This window comes from Erinaceus europaeus, chromosome 13 (assembly GCF_950295315.1).
Source record: "Erinaceus europaeus chromosome 13, mEriEur2.1, whole genome shotgun sequence".
Taxonomy (NCBI): domain Eukaryota; kingdom Metazoa; phylum Chordata; class Mammalia; order Eulipotyphla; family Erinaceidae; genus Erinaceus; species Erinaceus europaeus.
In genome coordinates, this window is record NC_080174.1 from 88,800,278 (window position 1) to 88,823,644 (window position 23,367).

Below are 23,367 nucleotides of genomic sequence, written 5' to 3' on the forward strand. Positions count from 1 at the left end.
GTAAGAATACTGTTTTATGGAATACTAAAAGAAAGAAGAAAGTATAATAAAGCAAAAGTCCCTCAAATCCATGAGAATCTCTAGGCACAAACATTAGTTAATACTAACTAGGCAACCACTCTACTTTTCTAAGCATTAAATTGTTATAATCAGAGTGATTCAGATAGCAAGTACTGATTATATTTGAAAGGTTTTTTTTTTTTATATGGCTAATGGTGGTGCAGGGGATTGAACCTAGAACTTTGGAGCCTCAGGCAAGAGAGCCTCTTTGCATAACCATTATGCTATCTCACCCCCCCCCAATATGTTTAAAGTCACTAAGTTTATTTCTGAGTGAACTGGGACTTAAAAACAAACCTCAAAAAAAAAAAAAAAAAAAAAACAAACCTCAATAAGGGTTGAACCTTGGAATAGAAAAGGAATCATCTTTTTTTTTTTAATTTATAAAAAGGAAACATTGACAAAACCATAGGATAAGAGGGGTACAACTTCGTACAATTCCCACCTCTAAACCTCTGTATCCCATCCCCACCCCTGATAGCTTTCCTACTCTTTAGCCCTCTGGGAGTATGGACCCAGGATCTTTGTGGGATGCAGAAGGTGGAAGGTCTGTTTTCTGTAATTGCTTCCCTGATGAACATGGGTGTTAACAGGTTGATCCATACTCCCAGCCTGCCTCTTTCTTTGCCTAGTAGGGTGGGGCTCTGGGGAAGCGGAGCTCTAAGGCACATTGGTGGGGTTGTCTGTCCAGGGAAGTCTGGTCAGCATCATGCTAGCTAGCATCTGGAATCTGGTGGCTGAAAAGAGATTTAACATACAAAGCCAAACAAATTGTTGAACGATCATGAACCTAAAGGCTGGAATAGTGCAGATGAAGAGTTGGGGGGGGGGGGGTCCTTCATTTTGTAGATAGCTAGTAGGCATATTTTAGTTATATTCCAAAGGGCCTGTAGCTATACTAGTGTCTTATCCCCCTTCCCCCAATATGCAGGTGGGACCTAATTATTGTCTGGGGAGATAATGTCATAGCTGGCAGAAGGACCAGAAAGCTGGATCAGGGGAAGAGAGTAGCTCCCTAATATGGGAAAGGGGTATAAATATTGTTGACTGTAAACCCCATCTATTTGATGTGATCTGGGGCCCATAATTAGCTTAGGAGCCTGTGTGACTTCTACATCCCTCTGAGCTCAGATTCTGTGGTCATGAGTAGGAACAAGGAACCATCTTTCAAATCTTCCACCCAGAAGGAATAAACTTTATTCAGTCATTCACTGACTGGTTATTTGCTCAGTATTTCTGGAGTGTTCAACATGATGTTTATGATTTGCTAAGGTACCCCTGACCACCTGGAAGATGGAGTGGGAAAAGGGGAAAAATGTATTCCTGAGATATGTTACAGAAGTTTCATCAAGCAACAAGCTCCAGAGGCTCTGGTATTAATCATAGTGATGCAGTGTTCTGGTGTTTCCTGCTCACTAAAATAAATACATGATTTGAAAGGAAACCAACATGTTTAGTCTTCTCATGTAGCCTGTATTTGAGTCAGGTGACTGACAAAGTAACAGGCAGCATTCACTTTGTCACAGAAGTCAGAGGTTGAGTTTATGGCTTTATATCTAACAGAAACACTTCATGAATTCACTCTTAAATTTGAAAGTGATCGGTTTAAGGATCCCAGTTCTAGCCCCCGGCTCCCCACCTGCAGGGGAGTTGCTTCACAGGTGGTGAAGCAAGTCTGCAAGTGTCTTTCTCTCCCCCTCTCTGTCTTCCCCTCCTCTCTCCATTTCTCTCTGTCCTATCCAACAACGATGACAACAAGAATAACTACAACAATAAAACAACAAGGGCAACAAAAGGGAATAAATAAATAAAAATTGAAAGTGGTACATGCCACCCTACTTCACTGTACATTTCACCAAATGTACCACTCGGATTGACCACTGTTTAAGAGATTCTGTTTATTTGATGATGTGTCATTTATTTTGTCCAGGTCCTCTTAAAATACAGTTAAGGAAAAGTTCAAATGAAAATACACAGCCTGATGTTTTTGAAGAAAAAGAAAAGCTATCTTATATTCAAGGTTTTCTAATTAGAGATCAGGACACAGGGAAGTCCTCTAGATCTGCTGAGAAAATGTCAGCACAGAGTTTCTTCACAGTGAAGAGATTTATTTCTATAAAAAATCTCCTCAACCTCTCCGTCCCTACCTAGGCATGCTAAAATATCCCCACCTGCTCTGTGACATCTACTCAAGCTGATTGCAGACTGGGTGCAAAGAGGATGCTTCCTGCTGAGGAAATGTTAAGGGGTGCCAGTGAATGAGTGAGGGAATGTATAGGTCAAGAGATGGCAGTAGGGCTATGGTTAAGCTCACACATTACAGTGCATACGGACCTGTGTGCAAGCCCCCGGTCCTCACCTGCAGGGGGACAGTGGTGAAGCAGAACAGTAGGTGTCTCTCGGTCTCTTTCCCTATCTATCTGTCCCTCTCCTATCAATTCCTGTCTGTCTCTGTCCAATAATAAAATCAAGTAAAACAAACAGAAGGCAGTGAGATCTGGGAAGTTACTCACAAGTATGACTGCAAGAATCACACAAAGTGATTCCAGAAACATCTCTTTGTCCATTGTGACAGGATTGGAAGAGAGAGGTGTGTTCATGTCTTTAAATGGTGGGTAGTTCTGGAGTGTCAGGCCCCGTGTAAAAGTCTTCCAGTAGAGTGGAGAATCGGAGTGGCACTGTCCCTGCCTTAACAAAGCTTCCACTCTGAGAGAAAAGTAGACATTGAACAGAAATTTTGGAAAGCTGATAGATGATTTCAATTTGTAATAAGTGCTACAACAGGAAGCTCTTGGTTGGATGGGGTAGACACATTTTTAGGAACTAATTGAGGTGTCAAAAGGAAACACAAGTGATGTTAGAAGTCAGAGACTTGTAAACACTAAAACACCTGCCTTATGTTCACTGGTCCCTGAGTTCACTCCCTGGCACCGTATGTGTTAGATCTGTGGGAATCTGTTCTCTCTCTCTCTCTCTCTCTCTCTCTCTCATATAATTTAATTTTTTAAAGATTTTAAAGTAATATAGCAACAATTCGAAAGCTGATCAGGAATTATTTAGGTAAAGTATAAGGAGAAGCAATGATAGAAGCAATGTAGTCTCTGAGATAGGAAGGAGTGGCAAGTGTCTACCTAGGACAAGTAGACTGTGCTTAAAAATCAGAGTTGCCTAGAAATGTGTGTTTCAACAAAGATGTGCTTGGACTGTTAATATGGGCTAACTATGTATACTCAGGTAGTAAACTAGTCCTTTGTCTCAAAAATCCCCTCAGACAGAATACTTTTCCAAACCTTAATCTTCAGTGAAGCATTATCTTTTCAACAGTCATGCATTAAATAAAGTCTTTCGGGCAGGCTGTACTGTCTAATATAGTACTCAATGTGTCACATCTGCAATTGAAACATATTAGACTTTATTACAAATTTCGAAATCACGGATTCAACCCCTCAGTCATACTAGCCACCTTCTAAGTGTTTACCACCTGAACATGGTTAGCAGCTACGATAACTGATAGCCCGGATATGGGACATTGGCATACCTGCGGAAAGTTCTAGTGCTTAGTTCACTTTGCAGTTAAGAGCCTGGATTAAGCCAGATAGATCTGAATTGAAATTCTAACTTTTAGATTTACTCACAGTCTGACCCTAAGCAAGTTATTTAAGATAGCTGGGCCTCTCATTTAGACACATACAATAAGAATGACACTAATGAAATCTATGTAAAGAACCTGACATAGAGCATGTCTGATGACAGGCATTTTGTCAGTACCTCTCCCTCATGGTTCTATAGCTAGCTATATTCTCTTCATCCAACATCCCTGTCCTCCAATGGTCCAGTTATCCTTCATCTTCTTTCTCTATCCAGTATAATTCCTCTTCATCTACTTTTCAACCATGCCACCTTCATTCGCCAGACACACCTTAAACCCAGTCCACTCTTCTCGTTCAATCCAAGATTGTTTTCTGAAAAACCTTCTTAAAAATCATTAGACTCTGAAATTGATATGTTTTCCAAAATTATATAATTTATTTACATGACAATTTTCTGAAAGATGGCAGTAAAAATTCTAATCAGTATAACACATTTTTTTATTGTTGTTGTCATTGTTGAATAGGACAGAGAGAAGTGGTGAGAGGAAGGGAAGACAGAGGGGGAGAGAAAGACAGACACCTGCAGACCTGCTTCACCACCTGTGAAGCGACTCCCCTGCAGGTGGGGAGTCGGGGGCTTAAACCAAGATTCTTAGGCCAGTCCTTGAGCTTCACACCACGTGCGCTTAACCCGCTGCTGCCGCCCAACTCCCCATTTCTTTATTTCTTTATGATTGCATGATTGTGTGTGGGTTGTAAGACTGTACAGACCCAGGGGCCAGGCAGTGGTGCACCTGTTATAATTCACAAAGACCCGGGTTTGAGCTCCTGGTCCCCACCTGCAGGGGGAAGGTTTCATGAGTGGTGAAGCAGGGCTGCAGGTGTCTTTCTGTCTCTCTTCTCCCCTCTCAATTTATCTGTCTCTATCCAATTGCTAAATCAACATATTTAAAAAATATTGTACAGATCCACACTGCATACACCCCCAAAACACTGAGTCCCTGCCTTCCCTAGGAGACTATGTTATCAGCCTTAGAAATGGGAGGCTTTTGGATTCATCTGGTTGACTTTCAAATAGTTGGGCAAACATTTAATGCTCCTGCATGGCTGATCTTCTCATTTTTGATGTCATCTAACTGTCCTGCAGACTTTTCACTTGGGTCTCATCTCACCTCTGTATGAGCAAGTGATTTGTTTCTTGGAATGAATTCAATGAACCTCCCTTCCCAAATATTCAAATATGCAGATTTGGATAGATAAAAATAGATAGAGATTTTTTTACAAAGACACCAGTATAAGCCTACTTTAGAGGCATCTGACTAATGTTTAAAATCTATCCTGATAAATGTAAGGAATATATCTACCTGAGAGCATATTACAAAATGCACAAGAACCTAGACCTCTGGACCCCACTTATAGAGTGTAAGCTTCACAAGTGGTAAATCAGTGGTGAGATTATCTATCTGCCTATCTACCATCTATCTACCTAGCTATCTAGCCTTTCTCTATCCATGTTTCCCTGTCTCTAACCAAAATATGATAAACAAAAATTTTTTTAGAAAGAAAGGGTCCACATGGTAGCACACTGGCTTAAGTGCACACATTACAGTGCACAAGGACCCAGGTTCAAGCCTCTGGTCCCCACCTGCAGAGGAGAAAGCTTCACAAGTGGTAAAGCAGGGGCTGCAGGTATCTCTCTTTTTCTCTCCCTCTCTATCTCCTCCTCCTTTCTCAATTTCTTTCTGTCTTCATCCAATAACAAATAAATGACACTATTTTAAAAATAGTAATAACTAAATAAATAAATAAAAATAAAAGAAATGTAAACACCTGGACCTGACCCAGGCCTACTACATGCAGAGAAGTACTGAGAATAGAGAAATCTGTATTTGTTAAGATCTCAGATGATTTAGCAAAGTGAGTTTGGGAAGCAACACCAAGAGTGTTATGGACAGCTTTGGTCATAACCTCTGAGTAGCCTTTTTACACCATTTGGTATTAATCAGGCTGCCAGTCTGTCTTCCCAGTGATTGGTATGTAGACTGTGATTTTTAATTCTTCAAGACTTGTTAAAGCATCTATCTTGCCTGTGATCATCACAATTAATCTCCTGTTGCTGGAACTGTCAACATTCTCCTGCTGGTGACTTGCCAAGATGGAGAGTAGCTAGACCAGCAACTTTGCTGAGTGCTGCATGTGCTCCAGGATTCCATCTCTAGTCTCTTTATCTGACTATTCAATGCAAACTGTTGAGCATAGTTGACACTAGCAGAAGTAGCATCTTGGGAATTTGGAAGTCCCTTGGGTATGTAATATTGGGGATATTAGAACTATTCCTTAAAATTTTCAATTTGATTCAAAATGAATTTCCTATCAGACAGAATATTGCTGAGAACAAAATGATTCACTTTTGAGTTTACTTCTAATGATGTGATATTTTAAATCTACAATGAGTTCCTCCGATTGCTGCTATCTTTTTGGTGGTTATTAGAGATGTCAAGTGTCCCTGATAGAAACAAAACCAACATGTGATCTACATATTAACATATATGCAAATATATATAAAATCTATTCTCTGTAATCTGAGGTCTACTTTTGTGAACTCAACCAATAGAAGATCAAGATACGGAGGGGCCAGGTGGCGATGCACTGCGTTAAGCACACATAGTGCTAAGTGCAAGAGCCCACACAGGTATCGAGCCCCTGGCTCCCCTCCTGCAAGAGGGTCACTTCACAAGTAGTGAAACAGGTCTGCAGGTGTCTATCTTTCTCCCTCTCTATCTCCCACTCCTCTCTCAATTTCTCTCTGTCCTTTTCTATAAAAAGAAGAAATAAAGATATGAACTATGCAGTTAGGCCTAAAATGCTTATACTGAACATATACAGACTTTTTTCTTGTCTTTATTGCCTAAGCAATAAACTAGCACATCTATTTCCCTAAAAAATTACATTGTAGCAGGCCTCTTTTGAAAAATAGTTTTTAAAAATTATTTATTATTGGATAGAGACAGAGAGAAATTGACAGGGGAGGGCAAGATAGAGAAGGAAAGAGACAGAGAGACATCCGCAGCCCTGCTTCACTACTCATGAAGCTTCCTCCGTCCCCCTTGTAAATGGGGGCCAGAGTCTTGAACCTGTGTCATTGTGCATTGTACTGTGTGCACTTAGCCAGGTGGAGCACCATGTGGTCCCTAATTGTAGCAGGTCCTTAAAAGTAATCTAGAACTAATTTAAAGTATAAAGTAGCATAGGCATGTGTTATGTGCAAACACTATACTGTTTTAATTAAGAGACTTGAACACGGTGAAATTATGTTCTGGAGCCAATGCCTTGCAAAGAACATGCAATCACCATGTAAAATGTGTGGTATTGTGCTTCCATATCGAAGTGTAGTCTATACAGTTTTGTGTGCATATATTACCGTATATTTTGCAAGCACAAAAATATTCATTATACAGCAGATTCTCAGTACTCATTTACAAGTGTAGTTATCACACATAACCATAGAGTCATGAAAACAACACGTCAAGTAGAAATTGGGAAATTAAAAATCAGAGAACCTTGATGAAACCTCAGGAGAGTCTCTCTCTTACCCATTTGTAGTTATGACTGGGTCACTGAGATTTTGTAAACTTTTGTTTCCTCATCTTTACAATGCTCTTGTTTATTCCTTTTTCCTTTCAATAGTTTATTTTAATGAGATATATAAGAGAGAGAGAGCAAGAGAGAGATATCAGGGCACTGCTCCCCTCTGATTTATGGCAATGCTGGGTATTAGACCTGGAACCTCAGACCCTCACACATAAAAATCAAAGGCTTTTTGCATAATCATTATGCTGTCTCCCCAACCCCACAACGTTTCTTCAAAACATTTTTGTAAGGGTTGAATAAGATTTGTGGTGAATGCTGATTCATTGCAAGATCTAGTTCATTGCTCCTTTTAAAATCTAAAAGGACTTCATAATTTTGAAATAGTTTAAAATTTTGTAAGAAAGAATTAGGGAACAGTTTTGCTAACTAATGCAGATAGAAAATCACCTACATCCATCTTCCTATTATTACTAGAACGAAATCCATTTTACAGGAGATCTTTACTTCTGCAAATTGGCAATCCATGTACATGAATGTTTTGTTTTCCTAATAACCGAGACATTTGTTTAGCAAGAAGTGCTTTCTCCATGTGCCAACTGCTCTTTTTCTTTATTAAATAAATGTCAAGGGTTGGGCAGTAGTGCAGTGGGTTAAGCACACATGGTGCGAAGCCCAAGGACGAGCACAAGGATCCGGGTTCCAGCCCAGGCCAGGGCCCTACCTGCGGGGCAGAGGGGTCGCTTCACAAGCAGTGAAATAGGTCTGTAGGTGTCTATCTTTCTCTTTCTCTCCCCTTCTCTGTCTTCCTCTCCTCCCTCCTATCTCTCTGTCCTATCCAACAACAATGACAACAACAACAATAATAACAGCGACGATGATAAACAACAAGGGCAACAAAGGGGAAAAAAATAACCTCCGGGAGCAGTGGATTCATAGTGCAGGCACCAAGCCCCAGCAATAACCCTGGAGACAAATAAATAAATAAATAAATAAGAGTTATTAAATAAATTTCAGCTTCCATTTCTTTCCTAGCACACTGGACATTTAAAATTTAGAGAGTGTACCAAATGGAAGGTGAGGACACAGAACTCTGGTGGTAGGTGTGGTGTGCAGCTCTCCACTGTGTCTCATGATCTTGTAACCTACTGTTAATCACAAATGTAAAATCAAAAATAAATAAAATAATGATTTCATCTGCATTTAGGGCATTGATGGTTCACCACAGTCACAGTCACCCAGCTATTGTAGTGTCACAGCCACTTTCCTTCTAATAAATTGTTGATCATCACAGTGATTTTACAGGATGGACAACATAATCTGAATTTCCTAGAGAGGAAATTGGGCTGTTTTCCCAAAAAATTATACTTGAAAGAGAGACTAGGAGTTTGAGCCCTAAGCGTATATCTATCAGATGAAACCCTGTTACATTGTTAACATTGTATACTCTCCTCCTGCTCATGCCCATCCTAAATTGTATTCAGGTCTGTCTAATTTAACCTTAAACACAGTTAAGTAGAATTCTACTAGGTCACTTTTGTTTTCATCCATCTGGTTCTCTGGAAAACATAAAGAAAAAGAACACCCTTTCAAAGACAGTGGTCTCCATAGATTTCTAACCAGTAAAAGCTGTCGTTTCTCATGATGTAGTCATGAGATGTAGTTAATATGAGCAGCATCTGCTCTTATAGTTACACCATCACGTTCTGTGGACATGTATACATGCAAGTCTTATATATGCTGTACTTCACTGTCTTGAACTTGCATCTGTGACTAACTAAGAGTTTACCTGAATTATTATTATATAGCCGGTCGTAGACATCCATGCATTTGTTGGACCAAGTTATCGAAAGAGTGCATTGAGTTAGTTCAAACATTGGATTATAGGACGTTTTATACAACATGCCTTACATGGCTAATCTTCATAGAGAAAGTTTAAGGACACTCCTGGCAAATTAATTTTCCCTCTGAAACATAGTCTCACCGCAAAAAAAAAATGTGTCTTTTCAGGTTTTCACTAGATTTCCTATCATTATGTTGTCATAAATAAAAGTGAAATAACTTGGGAGTCGGGTGGTAGCGCAGCGGGTTAAGCCCACGTGGCACAAAGCCCAAAGGCTGGTGTTAAGGATCCAAGTTTGAGCCCTTGGCTTCCCACCTGCAGGGAAGTCACTTCACAGGTGGTGAAGCAGGTCTGCAGGTGTCTATCTTCCTCTCCCCCTCTGTCTTCCCCTCCTCTCTCCATTTCTCTCTGTCCTATCCAACAAAAAATAGCATCAGTAACAACAACAATAATAACTACAACAATAAGAAAACAACAAGGGCAACAAAAGGGAAAAAGAAAATATAAAAAGAAAATTTTTTTAAAAAGTGAAATAACTTGTCTACATATGAGCATCATGTAAAATCAAAGCTCAAGTTCCCACTGAACACTGAGAAATATTTTCTTGTACTTTTATATATTGGTACTTCTTAAATCTATTTTTTAATTTTTATTTATTTATTATTGGATAGGGACTGAAATTGAGAGGGAGAAGAGAGACAGGGAGAGAGACAGAAAGACACCTGCAGCCCTGCTTCAACACTTGTGGATATTCCCTCCCCACCCCCACAGGTGGGGACCAGGTACTTGAACCTGGGTCCTTCTGCACTGTAATGTGTGCGCTTAACCAGATGTGCCACTGCCTGGCCCTTATATAATGGTACTTTATGCATATGAGCACATGACCTCTTGCATAAACATAAAGCAGCACTTAAATATAGAAAATAAACTTTCAAAGGTATTTTTGACATCCTAATCTTTTAAAATCTATTTGGATAGAGACAAAGAGAAATTGAGGGGGAAATGGGAAATGGGGGAGAGAAAGAGACATCTGTAGCACTGCTTCTCCACTCATGAAACCCCCTCGCAGGTGGAGACCAGGAGGTTTCAGCAGGTTCCTTTCCTGTTTAAATACACGTGCTTCTTCTTCTAGCGTTTGCCCTTCTTCCGTAGTCAGTCAATAGAGTCAAGTTGAGCCTGATGTAAAGTTTCGAGACCTCCTCTGAATCTGGAGAGGTGGCAGTCGTTGACTATGTGGGTCATAGTCTGTCTGGAGCCTCAGGGGCAGTTTGGGTCATCTCTGGCTCCCCAGCGATGGAACATAGCGGCGCACCGGCCCTGGCCATGTTCGATAGCGATTGAGGAGGGCCCAATCATAACGTGCTAGGTCAAAGCCGGGTTGACGCTTGCAGGGGTCTGTGATGAGGTGTTTGTTCTTTACCTCAGCTGACTGCCAGCTCTGTTTCCAAGAGTCTGGAACAGAGAAGTTCAGTGTAGGCGTAGGGGACCAGATTGGGTGACGAGACATCAAGCGTTGGACAGGATGGGCGAAGATATCCGCGTATATTGGCAGGGCCGGTCCAGCGTAGACGTGGGAAATGAACTTAGATGATGCCGCATCCCAACGAATATCCAGCGGGGCGATGTTGCTGAGAACTGGCAGCCATGGAACCGGGGTGGAGCGGATGGTTCCAGAAATGATCCTCATGGAGGAATATAATTTGGAATCGACCAAGTGGACATGGGGGCTACGGAACCATACTGGGGCACAGTATTCTGCAGTGGAATAGCATAATACCAGAGATGATGATCGTAGTGTGGAAGCGCTCGCGCCCCATGAGGAGCTGGCCAGTCTTACAATGATGTGATTCCTCGCACCCACCTTTGCTGCAGTTTTTATGAGGTGTTCGTGAAATGACAGTTTAAATACACGTGCTCAATATACAAAAGTATTTTGAAGAACAGCTTCCCATGGGGAAGCTTCCCATGGGGATAGCATTATGCTGCTATTCAGCACAGATGGTTATTTGAGATCATATTTCACACCATTTTTAATATTTCTTTTATGGGGTTGTACTTTTTTCTTTGAATTTCCTCATGGGCATAAGAATCATAATCTTCTGTGCCATTAATCATAGGTAACCTTTGGCTACCACTGATCAAGGTGTCTCTTGCTATTTTCAGTGGCATAGATGCTGTTATCCAGGACAGCTATCAAACCCAATAGGAACTAAATAAAAGTAAATAAATAAATGAATTCAACAATATCTCCTCAGAGTAATTATGTCAGTCTTAAGTAACTACATTTATATGTTCAAGCTGATATAGCTTTGTTCAGAATTTTAAAAACCTAGACACACAATAGTATTTTTTATATTTTCCCTTTTTTATTGTTACTAGTTTATTTATAAAATAAAAAATATTGACCAGACCATAGGGTCTTGGACCATAAGAGGGGTATAATTCCACATAGTTTCCACCATCAGAGTTCTGTATCCCATGCCCTCCCCAATAGCTTTCCTATTCTTTATCCCTCTGGGAGTATGGACCCAGGGTCATTATGGGATGCAGAAGGTGGGAGGCCTGGCTTCTGTAATTGCTTCCCCACTGAACATGGGCATTGACAGGTCTATCCATACTCCCAGCCTGTCCCTATTTTTCCCTAGTGGGGCGGGGCTCAGGAGAAATGGGGGTTCAGGGTACGTTGGTGATGTCCTCTGTCTGCAACTTGGTGGCTGAAAAATTATTAATATATAAAGTGGAGCAAATTGTTCAATAGTCAGGAGCCTAAAGGCAAGAATATAGCAGCTAAGATTTGGGGTATCCATTTTGAAAAAAAGCTAGTAGGACTATTTTAGGTATATTCCAAGGGGCCCACAACTTTACTAATTTTTGCCTGAATGTGACAGCTAGCATGTACGTGGATCAAAGTATTGTCTGGGAATATGGTGTCAGAGTTGGGAATAGGACTAGAAAGCTTATCAGGAAAAGAGTAGCTCCCAAATATGGGTAAAATATGTAAGTATCATTTTATGGTTTCTTTTTTTTTTAAGGTCTTTCTACTTGCTTGGTGTTTGGGGTCACTGCAAGCTATTGCACACTTAATTTTTTTTTCTTTCTGTGTCATCATATTTTTTATTCTTTTCCTTTTATAGTTTTTTAAGATTTATTTATTTATTTCCTTTTTGTTGCCCTTATTGTTTTTATTGTTGTTGTAGCTATTGTTGTTGATGTCATTGTTGTTGGATAGGACAGAGAGAAAATAATGGAGAGAAGAAGGGAAGACAGAGAAGAGGAGAGAAAGAGAGACGCCTGCAGACTTGCTTCACTGCCTGTGAAGCTACTCCCCTGCAGGTGGGGAGCGGGGGGCTCAAACCGGGATCCTTACATAGGGCCTTGAACTTTGTGCCACATGCACTTAACCTGCTGCGCTACCGCCTGACTCCCTTCCTTTTGTAGTTTTATTGAATGTTTACAGTACATGGTATGTTCATCATCTCCCTATGACAGTTCTCTGCAGAATAGTCACCCACAACTTCCGTTCTTTTTCCCCGTCACGTATGTATCAGGAACTCTCACTCCCCTTCCCTTCCTATCCTTCCCCAGAGTCCTCCGCCTTGGTGCAATATGCCACCCTCAGTTCAAGTTCCATTTTGTGTTTTCACTTTCTTTTCCTTGCTTCTTAAGTTCCACCTATAAATGATATCATTAGGTACTCATTCTTCCCTTTTTGGCTCATCACACATTTACCATGATTCCACTAAGTTTCATCCAAGATGAGGCAAAGGAGATAGCTTGATCACTTTTTTTTTCTTTATTAACACAGCCAGAAATTGAGAGGAAGGAGAGAGAGAGAGAGAGAGAGAGAGAGAGAGAGAGAGAGAGAGAGATTGAGGCTTGCAGCTTGCAAACCTGCTTCACCACTTGCAAAGCTTTCCCCTGCAGGTTGGGACTGGGGGCTCAGTCCTTGTGTTTCGTAACATGTGCTCAGCCGGGTGCACCACCACCTGGCCCTGACTTCATCATTTTAAAAACTGAGTAGTATTTCACTGTGTGTATATACCACAACATTTTTAGCTACTCATTTATTGTTGGGTATCTGGGTTGCTTTCAGGTTTGGGCTATTGCAGATTTTACAGCTGCACACATAGATGTATCTTGATCTCTTTGAATGGGTATTTTTATTTCCTTTGGGTAAATCCCCCAGAGAGAAATTGCAGTCATAGGGTAGGTCCATTTCTAGTATTCGGAGAAATCACTCTACTGTTTTCCACAAGGCTAGGAGCCAATTCACATTCTCACCAGTAGTGTACAAGGGTTCTTTTTGTTCCCACAGCCTTGCCAGTGTTTGTTGTTCCTGTCTTTTCTAATGCCTGGCACGTTCCAGAGTGTAAAGTGGTATCTCATTGTATTTATTTGCACTTCTTTTATAATCAGTGACTTTGAGTACTTTCTCATGTCTGTTGGTTTTCTGAGTATCTGATTTGGTGAAGATTCTGTGCATGACCTTGTCCAAGTGCCACTTGATGAATTTATACTATTATTTTCTTTCATTTCTTTTCTTTTCTTGGCACCAGGACTGTCACTGGGGCTCACTGCCTACGTGGCTCTATATCTATTTCCTGGTGACCATGACATTTTTCTTTTGTTAGACATTGAGAGAGAGGTAGAAAGAAGGAGAGAAACTTGCAACATTGCTCCACTGCTCATGAAGCTTCACCCCTGTAGATGGGAACCTGGAAACTTGAACCCAGGTTCATCTGCATCATAATGTGTAACCTTACCTACGCACCACCATTGCACCCTCCTTCCATAATCATTTTCACCATGGATGTGCCGGTAGTAACTGAGAAAAGTGTTTTGTACCAACTACATTTTTTTAAATTTTCTTTTTTATTTTATTAATATTTATTTATTCCCTTTTTGTTGCCCTTGTTGTTTTATTGTTGTAGTTATTAATGCCGTTCGTTGTTGGATAGGACAGAGAGAAATGGAGAGAGGAGGGGGAGACAGAAGGGGAGAGAAAGACAAACACCTGCAGACCTGCTTCACCACCTGTGAAGCTACTTCCCTGCAGGTGGGGAGCCGGGGGCTCGAACTGGGATCCTTAGGCCCGTCTTTACACTTTGCGTCACATGCGCTTAACCCGCTGCGCTACCGCCTGACTCCCTATCAAGTACATTTTTATAGAAGTTGTTACTATTAGAATGAGAAAACACTCCAAATTTAATCATCAACATGGATGAACCAGCAGTTCTGTCCATGAAGACATTGGTGGAAATTTGTGCTTTTCTTTTAAAGGGCAACCTGCTGCTTGATAAGTTTGTTTCCTTTTCCTTTTTTTTTAAATTGATTTATTTATGATAGACAAGACCATAGGATATGAAGGGTATTCTTCCACACAGTTTCCACCGCCAGAACTCCATATCCCATCCCCGCCCCTGATAGCTTTCCTATTCTTTATCCCTCTGGGAGTATAGACCCAAGGTCATTGTGGGATGCAGAAGGTGGGAGGTCTGGCTTCTGGAATTGCTTCTCTGCCAATCATGAGCTTTGGCCCGGCCTGTTTCTGTCTTTCTCTAGTGGGGCAGGGCTCTGGATAAATTTGTTTTCTTTACAAGGGACTAGTTTTTAGTCAATATAGCTAGGTTTGCCAGCTTGAGTTACTGTTGCAAAATGTTACTGACTAGATGACTTAAAATGCTGATGTTTTGTTCTCAATTAGGGGGCATGTGTTGCCTCAGATCAGGTGCCAGCAGATTCAGCTTCTAGGAGAATCCTCTATCTCATTTGCAGATCACTCTCTGTCCTTGGGGAACAAATCAAGGGCAGACATGTTCTGGTCTCTTCCTTTCTATGTAAAGGCAACAATTCCATCTTGGAGATCACTTCTTCATGACCTCCTCAAACCCTGATTACACTTCATTTTTTAAAGTTTTCTTTTAAATTTACTTATTTTCTTTATTAATGGGATAGAGACCACCAGAAATTGAGAGGAAGGGAGAGATAGACAGGGAGAAAGAGAGAGAGAGAGAGAGAGAGAGAGAGAGGGAGAGAGAGAGAGAGAGAGAAGCAACTGCAGCCCTGCTTCATCCCTTGTGAAGCTTTCTCCCTGCAGGTGGGGACCAGGAACTTGAACCTGGCTCCTTGGGCACTATAATGTGTGAGTTGAACCAGGTGTGCCACCACCTGCCCCCCCTGATTACTTCTCCATATTCAAATGTCATCACATTCATTGGTTAAGACTTTAACCTAATGGGGGCTGGGCGGTGGTGCACCAGGTTGAGCACACAGGTTAACACAAGGACCCAGGTATGGGCCCCGCTCCCCACCTGCAGTTGGGAAGCTTTTCAAACAATGAAGCAGGTCTGCAGGTGTCTGTATCTCTCTATCTTCTCCACTCCTCTTGATTTCTCTCTGTCTCTATCAGATAGTACACAAGAGTCTCTAGCTGGACCATATATGCCCAAGTTTCTTTCTGTGTATTGTTTTTTTAAATATAATTATTGTTTTTATTGATATCGTCATTGGATACGACAGACAGAAAAATGGAGAGAGGAGGAGAAGACAGGGAGGAGGAAAGAAAGATAGACACCTGCAGACTTGCTTCACCGCCTGTGAAGAGCTGTGTCTTGTTTTTTACATTCAAATGCTTTGAAAAACTCCAGTTTTCCACCATCTCTGCCACTTCCTGTGGCCTTGATCCTTGCTAGTTACTCAGTGTTGTTATCTGTCAGGCCTCTGTAGCTAGCTGGATGACTTACTCCAGCTCTCGGCCATTTAGCTTGTCAAACCTATCAATATTTTGATACTAAAATGTTCTTTTGACTCTTTCAGAATGGAGAGCCTAATAAGGGGAAGGAATCCCCCACAATATCAGAGAAGTCCCTGTAAAGAAGTCCGCGCAGCTCTACGGAAGAGGCCTGAGGAAGAGTGTAAGTATGTTGAATAGGCTTAACTGTGATCTAGGTAGATTTTGGTGAGTAGCAAAAGGCTTTTCAAACTTAAGGAATTATTCCTTAATTCGTCCGTTGAGAAATCAATATGTACTAAATTACAATAAAGAGAATTTTAGGGTCCAAGTGATGGTGCATCTGGCTGAGTGCATGTTAAAATGCACAAGGACCTGAGTTCAAGCCCACTGGTCCCCATCTGCAGAGGGAAAGCTTTGCAAGTGGTGAAGCACTTGCTGCAGGTGTCTCTGTCTTTCTCTCTCCCTCTTCCTCTCAGTTTCTGGCTGCCTCTATCCAACACCTAAATAAAGATAATTAAAAATTTTAAGGTAATTTTAAAAAACAATTTATGATATGCTACCAGAATTCAAGTAATGAATATATTAGTTTTTTTTTTTTTGAGTGTTTCTTCTGTATATCAGCATTCTCTATTGGCAATTGAATGATAGGTTAAAACAAGACTGGAGAAGAATGTGCAACAGTGTGCCTTACTTTTCCTAGACATTTATATACTGAATGCTAATGTTTTTGAACAGTTCTGAATTTAAAAAAATTTTGAAATGTATTTAAAAATCAATATTTTTCAATTTAATTTTACTACAATACAATGACATTTTTGTAAAGCTGACCATTTTTTGGAAACCACTCCATTAGACTATAAAATAAATATTTAGTGGTGAATGTGAACCCATAGTTCAAGTGATAAATATGAGTTAGTCAACTTTAGGCAAACCTTTTGAAAATTAGGAGTCTTTTACCTTTTGATAAAGCAATTTTTAGTCTATATTTAATTATTGGAAAGTATTATTGCTGGTAAAAATGTTTATGTCACCATTTCTAGTTGGTAGCATTATTGGAAATATTTAATATAATGCTTCCATTTTTTTAGCTTATAAAATGACCCACTATACCAACATTCAAGATGGAATTTGCATATAATTATTTTGGAGGAACTAAATCACATTCCATTATGACAAAATTGTATCTGAATTTTGTCCTTTTTTTTCTGGGAAGTTTTTTTTTATTATTTATAAAATGGAAATAATGACAATCTATAGGATAAGAGGGGTACATTTCCACACAATGTCCACCCCCAGAGTTCCATATCTAATCCCCTCCCTTGATAGCTTCCCTATTCTTTATCTGTCTGGAAGTATGGACCCAGGATCATTGTGGGGTGCAGAAGGTGGAAGGTCTGGCTTCTGTAATTGCTTCTCTGCTGAGCATGGGCATTGGCAAGCCCATCCATACTCCTGGCCTGTCTCACTCTTTCGATAGTGGGGCGGGGCTCTGGGGAAGCCATGCTCCAAGACACATGGTGGGGTCCTCTGCCCAAGGAAGTTGGGTTAGCATCATGGTGTCATCTGGAACCTGGTGGTTGAAAAAGAGTTAAGATATAAACAGAACAAATTGTTGACTAATCATGGACCTAAAGGCAAGAATACTGCAGATGAAGATTGGGGGTCTCTGTTTTGGAAAAGCTAGTAGGTCTGTTTTATGTATATTCCAGAGGGCCCATGACTTTACTAGTTTTTGTCTGTGCCTGACATCTATGAGGGTAGACCCAGGTTATTGTCTGGGGAGATGGTGTCATAGTTGGAAAAAGGACTAGAAAGCTAGGTCAGGGAAGGGAGTAGCTCCCAAATATGGGGAAAGTATGTAAGTATTGCTAACTGTAAACCCTACCGGTTTGATCTGGGACCCATATTTAGCACAGACGCCTATCCTCTGAATCACTGTAGGACTGAGCTCTTATTCTGTGGTCATTGCTAGGAACATTCCAGGCTGCACTAATTTCAGGACCCATCTTCCTTAGAGTATGTTGTCCAACCTCCCTTTGGAGAATGGAACATTCCCTACCACTATTGATCTACAAGGTCCTATAGGGGCCCACAGAGGGGTTCATTATGTTGTTCCTGATGGAGATGACCAGTGACAGTGGCAAAAGGGATCTGTTAGAGGTTTAGGCCCATCATGTCTGTGTGGGAATCCCAGGACACCCTGACTAGGGCCCCAGATGATGGGATGGCCTATTTGTGACTAAATAGTCTTCGTTAAAGTATGCCAGTCTCTTGCCCTTATTCAGTTTTTGTAGTCCTTACTTTGTCTGACAAGGTTATCTTGGAGTGACTGGGGGATGTGTATTAGGGGGTAGGTGAGGAGGGTATCTAGGTCAAAGTAGAAACTATTTCATTAGGTACTTTAAGGTGTCTTTTTCGTTCTTTCTACTTTCTTGCTGCATTTATTGACTCACTGCAAATTTACAGTTATAAGGGTAGAGCTGTTGCAGTTGCATTTACAGTTTAGTAGACTTTTAAGATTATATTGGCATTTTAAATAGGATCTAAGTACAGTGTCCTGGGTTATACATGGAAGCTGAGGGCACTTGCGATGAGAATTCTTTCCCTACTGCAACAAGATTCCATAGATATCCTTAATGGGTTGCCTTCTATGCTATTTAGTATAGTGCTAGTTGCATTGTCATTAAGAATCTAGTAGCTTCTAACACTGTAAGTGACCTATTAAAACTAAAAGTTTAAAATGAATATAGAGTCCATGGGCATTTTAAAACAAAGCTGCCAAGATCTACTAATGCAAACTCATGTCTAAAAAGCAATGCTATTTTTTATTATTTGTATTTATTTTTTTCCCCTTTGTTGCCCTTGTTGTTGTAGCCTCGTTGTGGTTATTATTATTGCCATTGTTGATGTTGTTCGTTGTTGGATAGGACAGAGAGAAATGGAGAGAGTAGGGGAAGACGGAGAGGGAGAGAGAAAGATAGACACCTACAGACCTGCTTCACCGCCTGTGAAGCGACTCCCCTGCAGGTGGGGAACCAGGATCCTTATGCTGGTCCTTGCGCTTCGTGCCACATGCACTTAACCCACTGTGCTACCACCCAACTCCCTATTTTTTTTAAATGGAGTTTATAGAAAAGCTTTTGGGTTTTTTCCTCTCCCCAGGTTTAACAAAATTGACTTAGTTTCTGAAGTAGTTCCACAAATTTGTTTCAAAGATAGTATTTTTGTATATAAAAACAAAAGGTTGCTATTTCTATTATAGAAACTGTTTTTATTTTATTTTATTTTATTTTACTAAGTTGGCCTATTCTTAAAGGTACCTGAACCATTGACCAAATTAACCCCAATATTGTTACTATAAATATTTATTAAAAGACAGTCATCTTATATTAATTTGGATGTTATATATGGCTTTCTTTGTTTTTTTACTTTTCAACTTCAGGATGAGTTTACTGGGGGAATGTAGATTTACAGAATTATTTCCACACTATTGTGAAAAAGTTGAGTATTTATGACAGAATCAACAGTACCCACAAGGTCTAAAATATCAGACTCTTTACCCAAAAACTTATGTTTTAAAGCCATTTTTTCAGGGCCAGTGTTTCTCAAAGTGATATTTCTGAACCACTAACAGAAACAGCATCTGGGACCCTCTTATAAATCCACCTCAGGAACCAAAACTTCTGACATTAGGATTTAGTAATGTATATTTTATGAAGAAACCTGCAAGAGTGCCGGGCTAGCTTCGCAAGCGGGAGAGAGATGACCAGGGACTCATGGCTGAGCTGGGAACACAGTTCAATCTTTATTGACAAGAAGGAATGCAGTTCAACAATCTAATCTTTATTCATCAGAAAATCCTGTCCTTTATATCTCCTGAGGCGGAAGTGTCAGGAAGAGGAAGTACCTAGGATAGGGGGTGGGGAGAAGGAAAAAGTGTTCTAACCAGTGGGGATTAAACCAATGAAAACAATGATTATGTAAATAGACCACAGCGTTAGCAATACAAGCGAACCTAATGTCTTATAAGCAGAATTTAGAAGCATAGCAACACAAGAGATTATACGGAAAGCTCATAATTAAAACCCAGTAGTCAAAGTGAATGTCATATATACCACTGAATGTAGATGATATCTAACATGACTGGTTAAAGATGAGTAAGGATAAGAGTTAAGACTTGGGAATCAAGTCGGGCGGTAGCGCAGCAGGTTAAGCAAAGCTGGTGCAAAGCACAAGGACCAGCAGAAGAATCCAAGTTTGAGCTCCCAGCTCCCCACCTGCAGGGGAGTCACTTCACAGGTGGTAAAGCAGATCTGCAGGTGTCTATCTTTCTCTTTCCCTCTCTGTCCCCCTCCTCTCTCCATTTCTCTCTGTCCTATCCAACAATGACGACATCAGCAACAACAATAGTAACTACAATAATAAAGCAACAAGGGCAACAAAAGGGAATAAATATTTTTTAAAAAAGAGTTAAAACTTAAGTATTGTTTTTGTAAGGTATAACTTTGTGTAACTTGTGTTACAACAGCTCATCAGTTGAATTGTGTGAGATCAGTTTTTGAATCCTCACCATAAGAATTCAAATAGATTGACCATGCTATTGAACAGTGAACAACACTTGAGAGATGAGGAAAAAAAAAATATATATATATATATAATATTCTCTTCCAGAGAAATCTTATTTGTCCCTTGTTAATATCATGAACAGTTTTTCTTGTCTTGTTATAGGCCTTGTTATAGTTCTAATTCCCTTAAAGAAGCCCATTTTTATATTGGAAGCATGTTATACTAATCAAAGCATAACCTTAGAACCCAACAGAAGAGTTTATTCACTTGCAGTGATGTTTTATCTGCTCCATTGCCAGACCCTAGATGTTATTTCTTTTCATCTAATATTTGGTTTACTTGTTCAAAGAAAAGAGAACAGTAACAAAGTCTACACGATAGTGATGTTTTGAGAATTATATTGACTACATGGACCAGAGCCTGGGCCACAGAAAGTTTCTTATTCTTTCTTCTCACTCACTTTCTTTTAACTTGTTACCACTGGACATCTGATTTCAAATTAACCATTTTTTTAAGGGTAATAAAGCATGTTTCTGACAACAGAAGTAAAAATTCACAAATATTATTATTTTTAGGAAAGTATACAAGGCATGGGATAGATTGTAAACAACTTATATAAACGTGAAATCATGCATCGAGAATCAGAAAGCACTTTGTTTCACAAAGCACATAGATCTTGACCTGTTTCTACAAATCCAATATGCTATAAACCAAGATTCGCTGTCTAAGTTCCATGAAAAGCTTCAAAATAGAAAAATTTAAAAAGGCAGACCATAGTAGATTCCTGTGAATAAAAATTAAAAGGAACATAGTGGACTTGACACAAGACTAAGATATTCTGTAGGCAAAAAGATAAATAAATAAATTCTGTTCTATTTGGAGATAATACCTACTGGGAGGTTTTACTCCGGAGTATAATTCCTACTGCTTTTCAAAAATAATCATTTGTATTTTCTACATGAAGTTCAACATTAGGTCAGAAGACAACATTCTTAGGCAATTGCTTCATGTGGATTCTGTCTGTCTAAGATGTGTCTCACATAGCCAAGCAATCTTTCAATGGCTACTTGCCATTAGAAAACAAAATAAAGGGGGTCGGGCGGTGTCGCAGTGGGTTAAGAGCATGTGGCGCAAAGCGCAAGGCCTAGCCTAAAGATCCCGGTTGGAGCCGGGCTCCCCACCTACAGGGGAGTCGCTTCACAGGTGGTGAAGCAGGTCTGCAGGTGTCTATCTTTCTCTCCCTCTCTGTCTTCCCCTCCTTTCTCCATTTCTCTCTGTCCTATCCAATAATGAACAACATCAACAATGGCAATAATAATAACCACAACGAGGCTACAACAACAAGGGCAACAAAAGGAGGGGAAAAAATGGTTTCCAGGAGCGGTGGATTCATAGTGCAGGCACCGAGCCCAGCAATAACCCTGGAGGGAAAAGAAAACAAAATTAAAAAATTCACCTCAATACCTTCATCACATTCACTTATACCTCTATATTCTTGTTCTGTCCTCTGGCTTTGGTTCACTCAGTCAACTGATTCAGCCAACCAATAAACTCTTTGTATTTCCTCACTAGCTTTTTTAATTTTAATTTGATTGCCACCAGGATTGTTGCTAGGGCTCAGTGCCTGAATAATGAATCCACTGCTTCTGGTGCTCCCCTCTCCTTTTATGGGAGAGAAGTAAAGAAATTGAGAGGGAAGGGTTCGATAGAAAGGAATAGAGAAAGACTACTGCAGCACTGCTTTATTGCTCACGAAGCTTCCTTCCTGCCAGTGGAGACCTATTCACTCTACCCTGTATACCACTGCCCACCTTCACCATATTAGCTTTCTATTTCTGTATAAGTACCGCGCGCTAACCGATTGCGCCACTGGAGCTCTGTTTTCTATTTCTATGTAACAACTTTCACAGTGACTTAAAACAACATATACTTATTGTCTCGGAATATATCTTGGTCTAAAGTTCAGTAAGATTTAACTGGATTCTGTTTCAGGGTCTTATTCAGTGGAAGTCTTAGCAGAAGCTCAGTTAAGTAAGACATCGACTACAAATTTAACTGTCTGAGCAGAATGTCTTTCCTTGTGATTTTACAAATAAAAATCCAGATGTTGTGCTATAGTTTATTTTCAGGCCATGTTCAGGTTCTGGAAGGCTTCAGTCCCATCCTAGATTTTACACATGTGCCATCTGACTGCTTACTACATTGAGTCAGCAATGACTCTCCACAGGGAAAGTCTTGGCCTTCCTTTGATAGCATTCACCTGCAGAAACCAGGCTACTCTGGATAATCTCACATGGGACTAATGACTACTCAACGGAATCTGGAGGTCTCTTAACATCTTCGCACGTGAGAGTGTGTAAAATGAAGTGACAAGCTCTTCCCATAGCTAGACAGAGCCTGAACATTTATTTGTGGGTGTCATGATCATGGGGCAATCTTAGAATGCAGACCACCTTTTGTTAAACTCACGGATTTTTTTTCAGTTCTTCTCTTTAAAAGAAATGTTTTTATTTATTTATGAAAGTCACAGAGAGAAGTCACAGAGAGGGGGCCAGGTGATGACGCACCTGATTAAGCGCTCACATGACAGTGCCCAAGGACCCAGGTTCAAGCCCCTGGTCTCCACCTGCAGGGAGAAAGCTTCACAAGTGGTGAAGCAGGGCTGCAGGTGTTTCTCTGTCTCTCTCCCTCTCTCCCTCCACCTTCTCTCTCAATTTCTCTCTATCTCTTTCCAAAAATAAATCAATAAATAAGAGCAAGAGAAATGACAGAGAGAGATAAAAATGCTCTGCTCAGTTCTGCCTAGTTGTGGTGCTAGGAACTGAACCTGGGACAACGTTAGCTTTAGGCATGAAAGCCTTTTACACAACACTATGTTGTCTTCCCAATCCCCATTTTCTCTTCACTATAGACATGGTTATTCATGCTTTGTTTAGAAAAACTTGAAATGCTTTGGCAACCATAATAGAAATACTTTCTTGGGGGCA

At 40.3% G+C, this 23,367-nt stretch overlaps 1 protein-coding gene across 2 annotated transcripts in view; it reads left to right on the top strand.

The window, feature by feature from the left end:
- Positions 1-23,367, top strand: part of LRRC7 (leucine rich repeat containing 7) — a 583,417-nt gene that overhangs the window by 121,597 nt on the left and 438,453 nt on the right. For both annotated transcript variants that reach the window (XM_016189360.2, XM_016189361.2), the window contains exon 2: positions 15,898-15,995. In XM_016189360.2, coding sequence (XP_016044846.2) covers positions 15,899-15,995 — 97 coding nt within the window. In that variant the 5' untranslated portion in view covers position 15,898. The remainder of the gene's footprint in view (positions 1-15,897; positions 15,996-23,367) is intronic.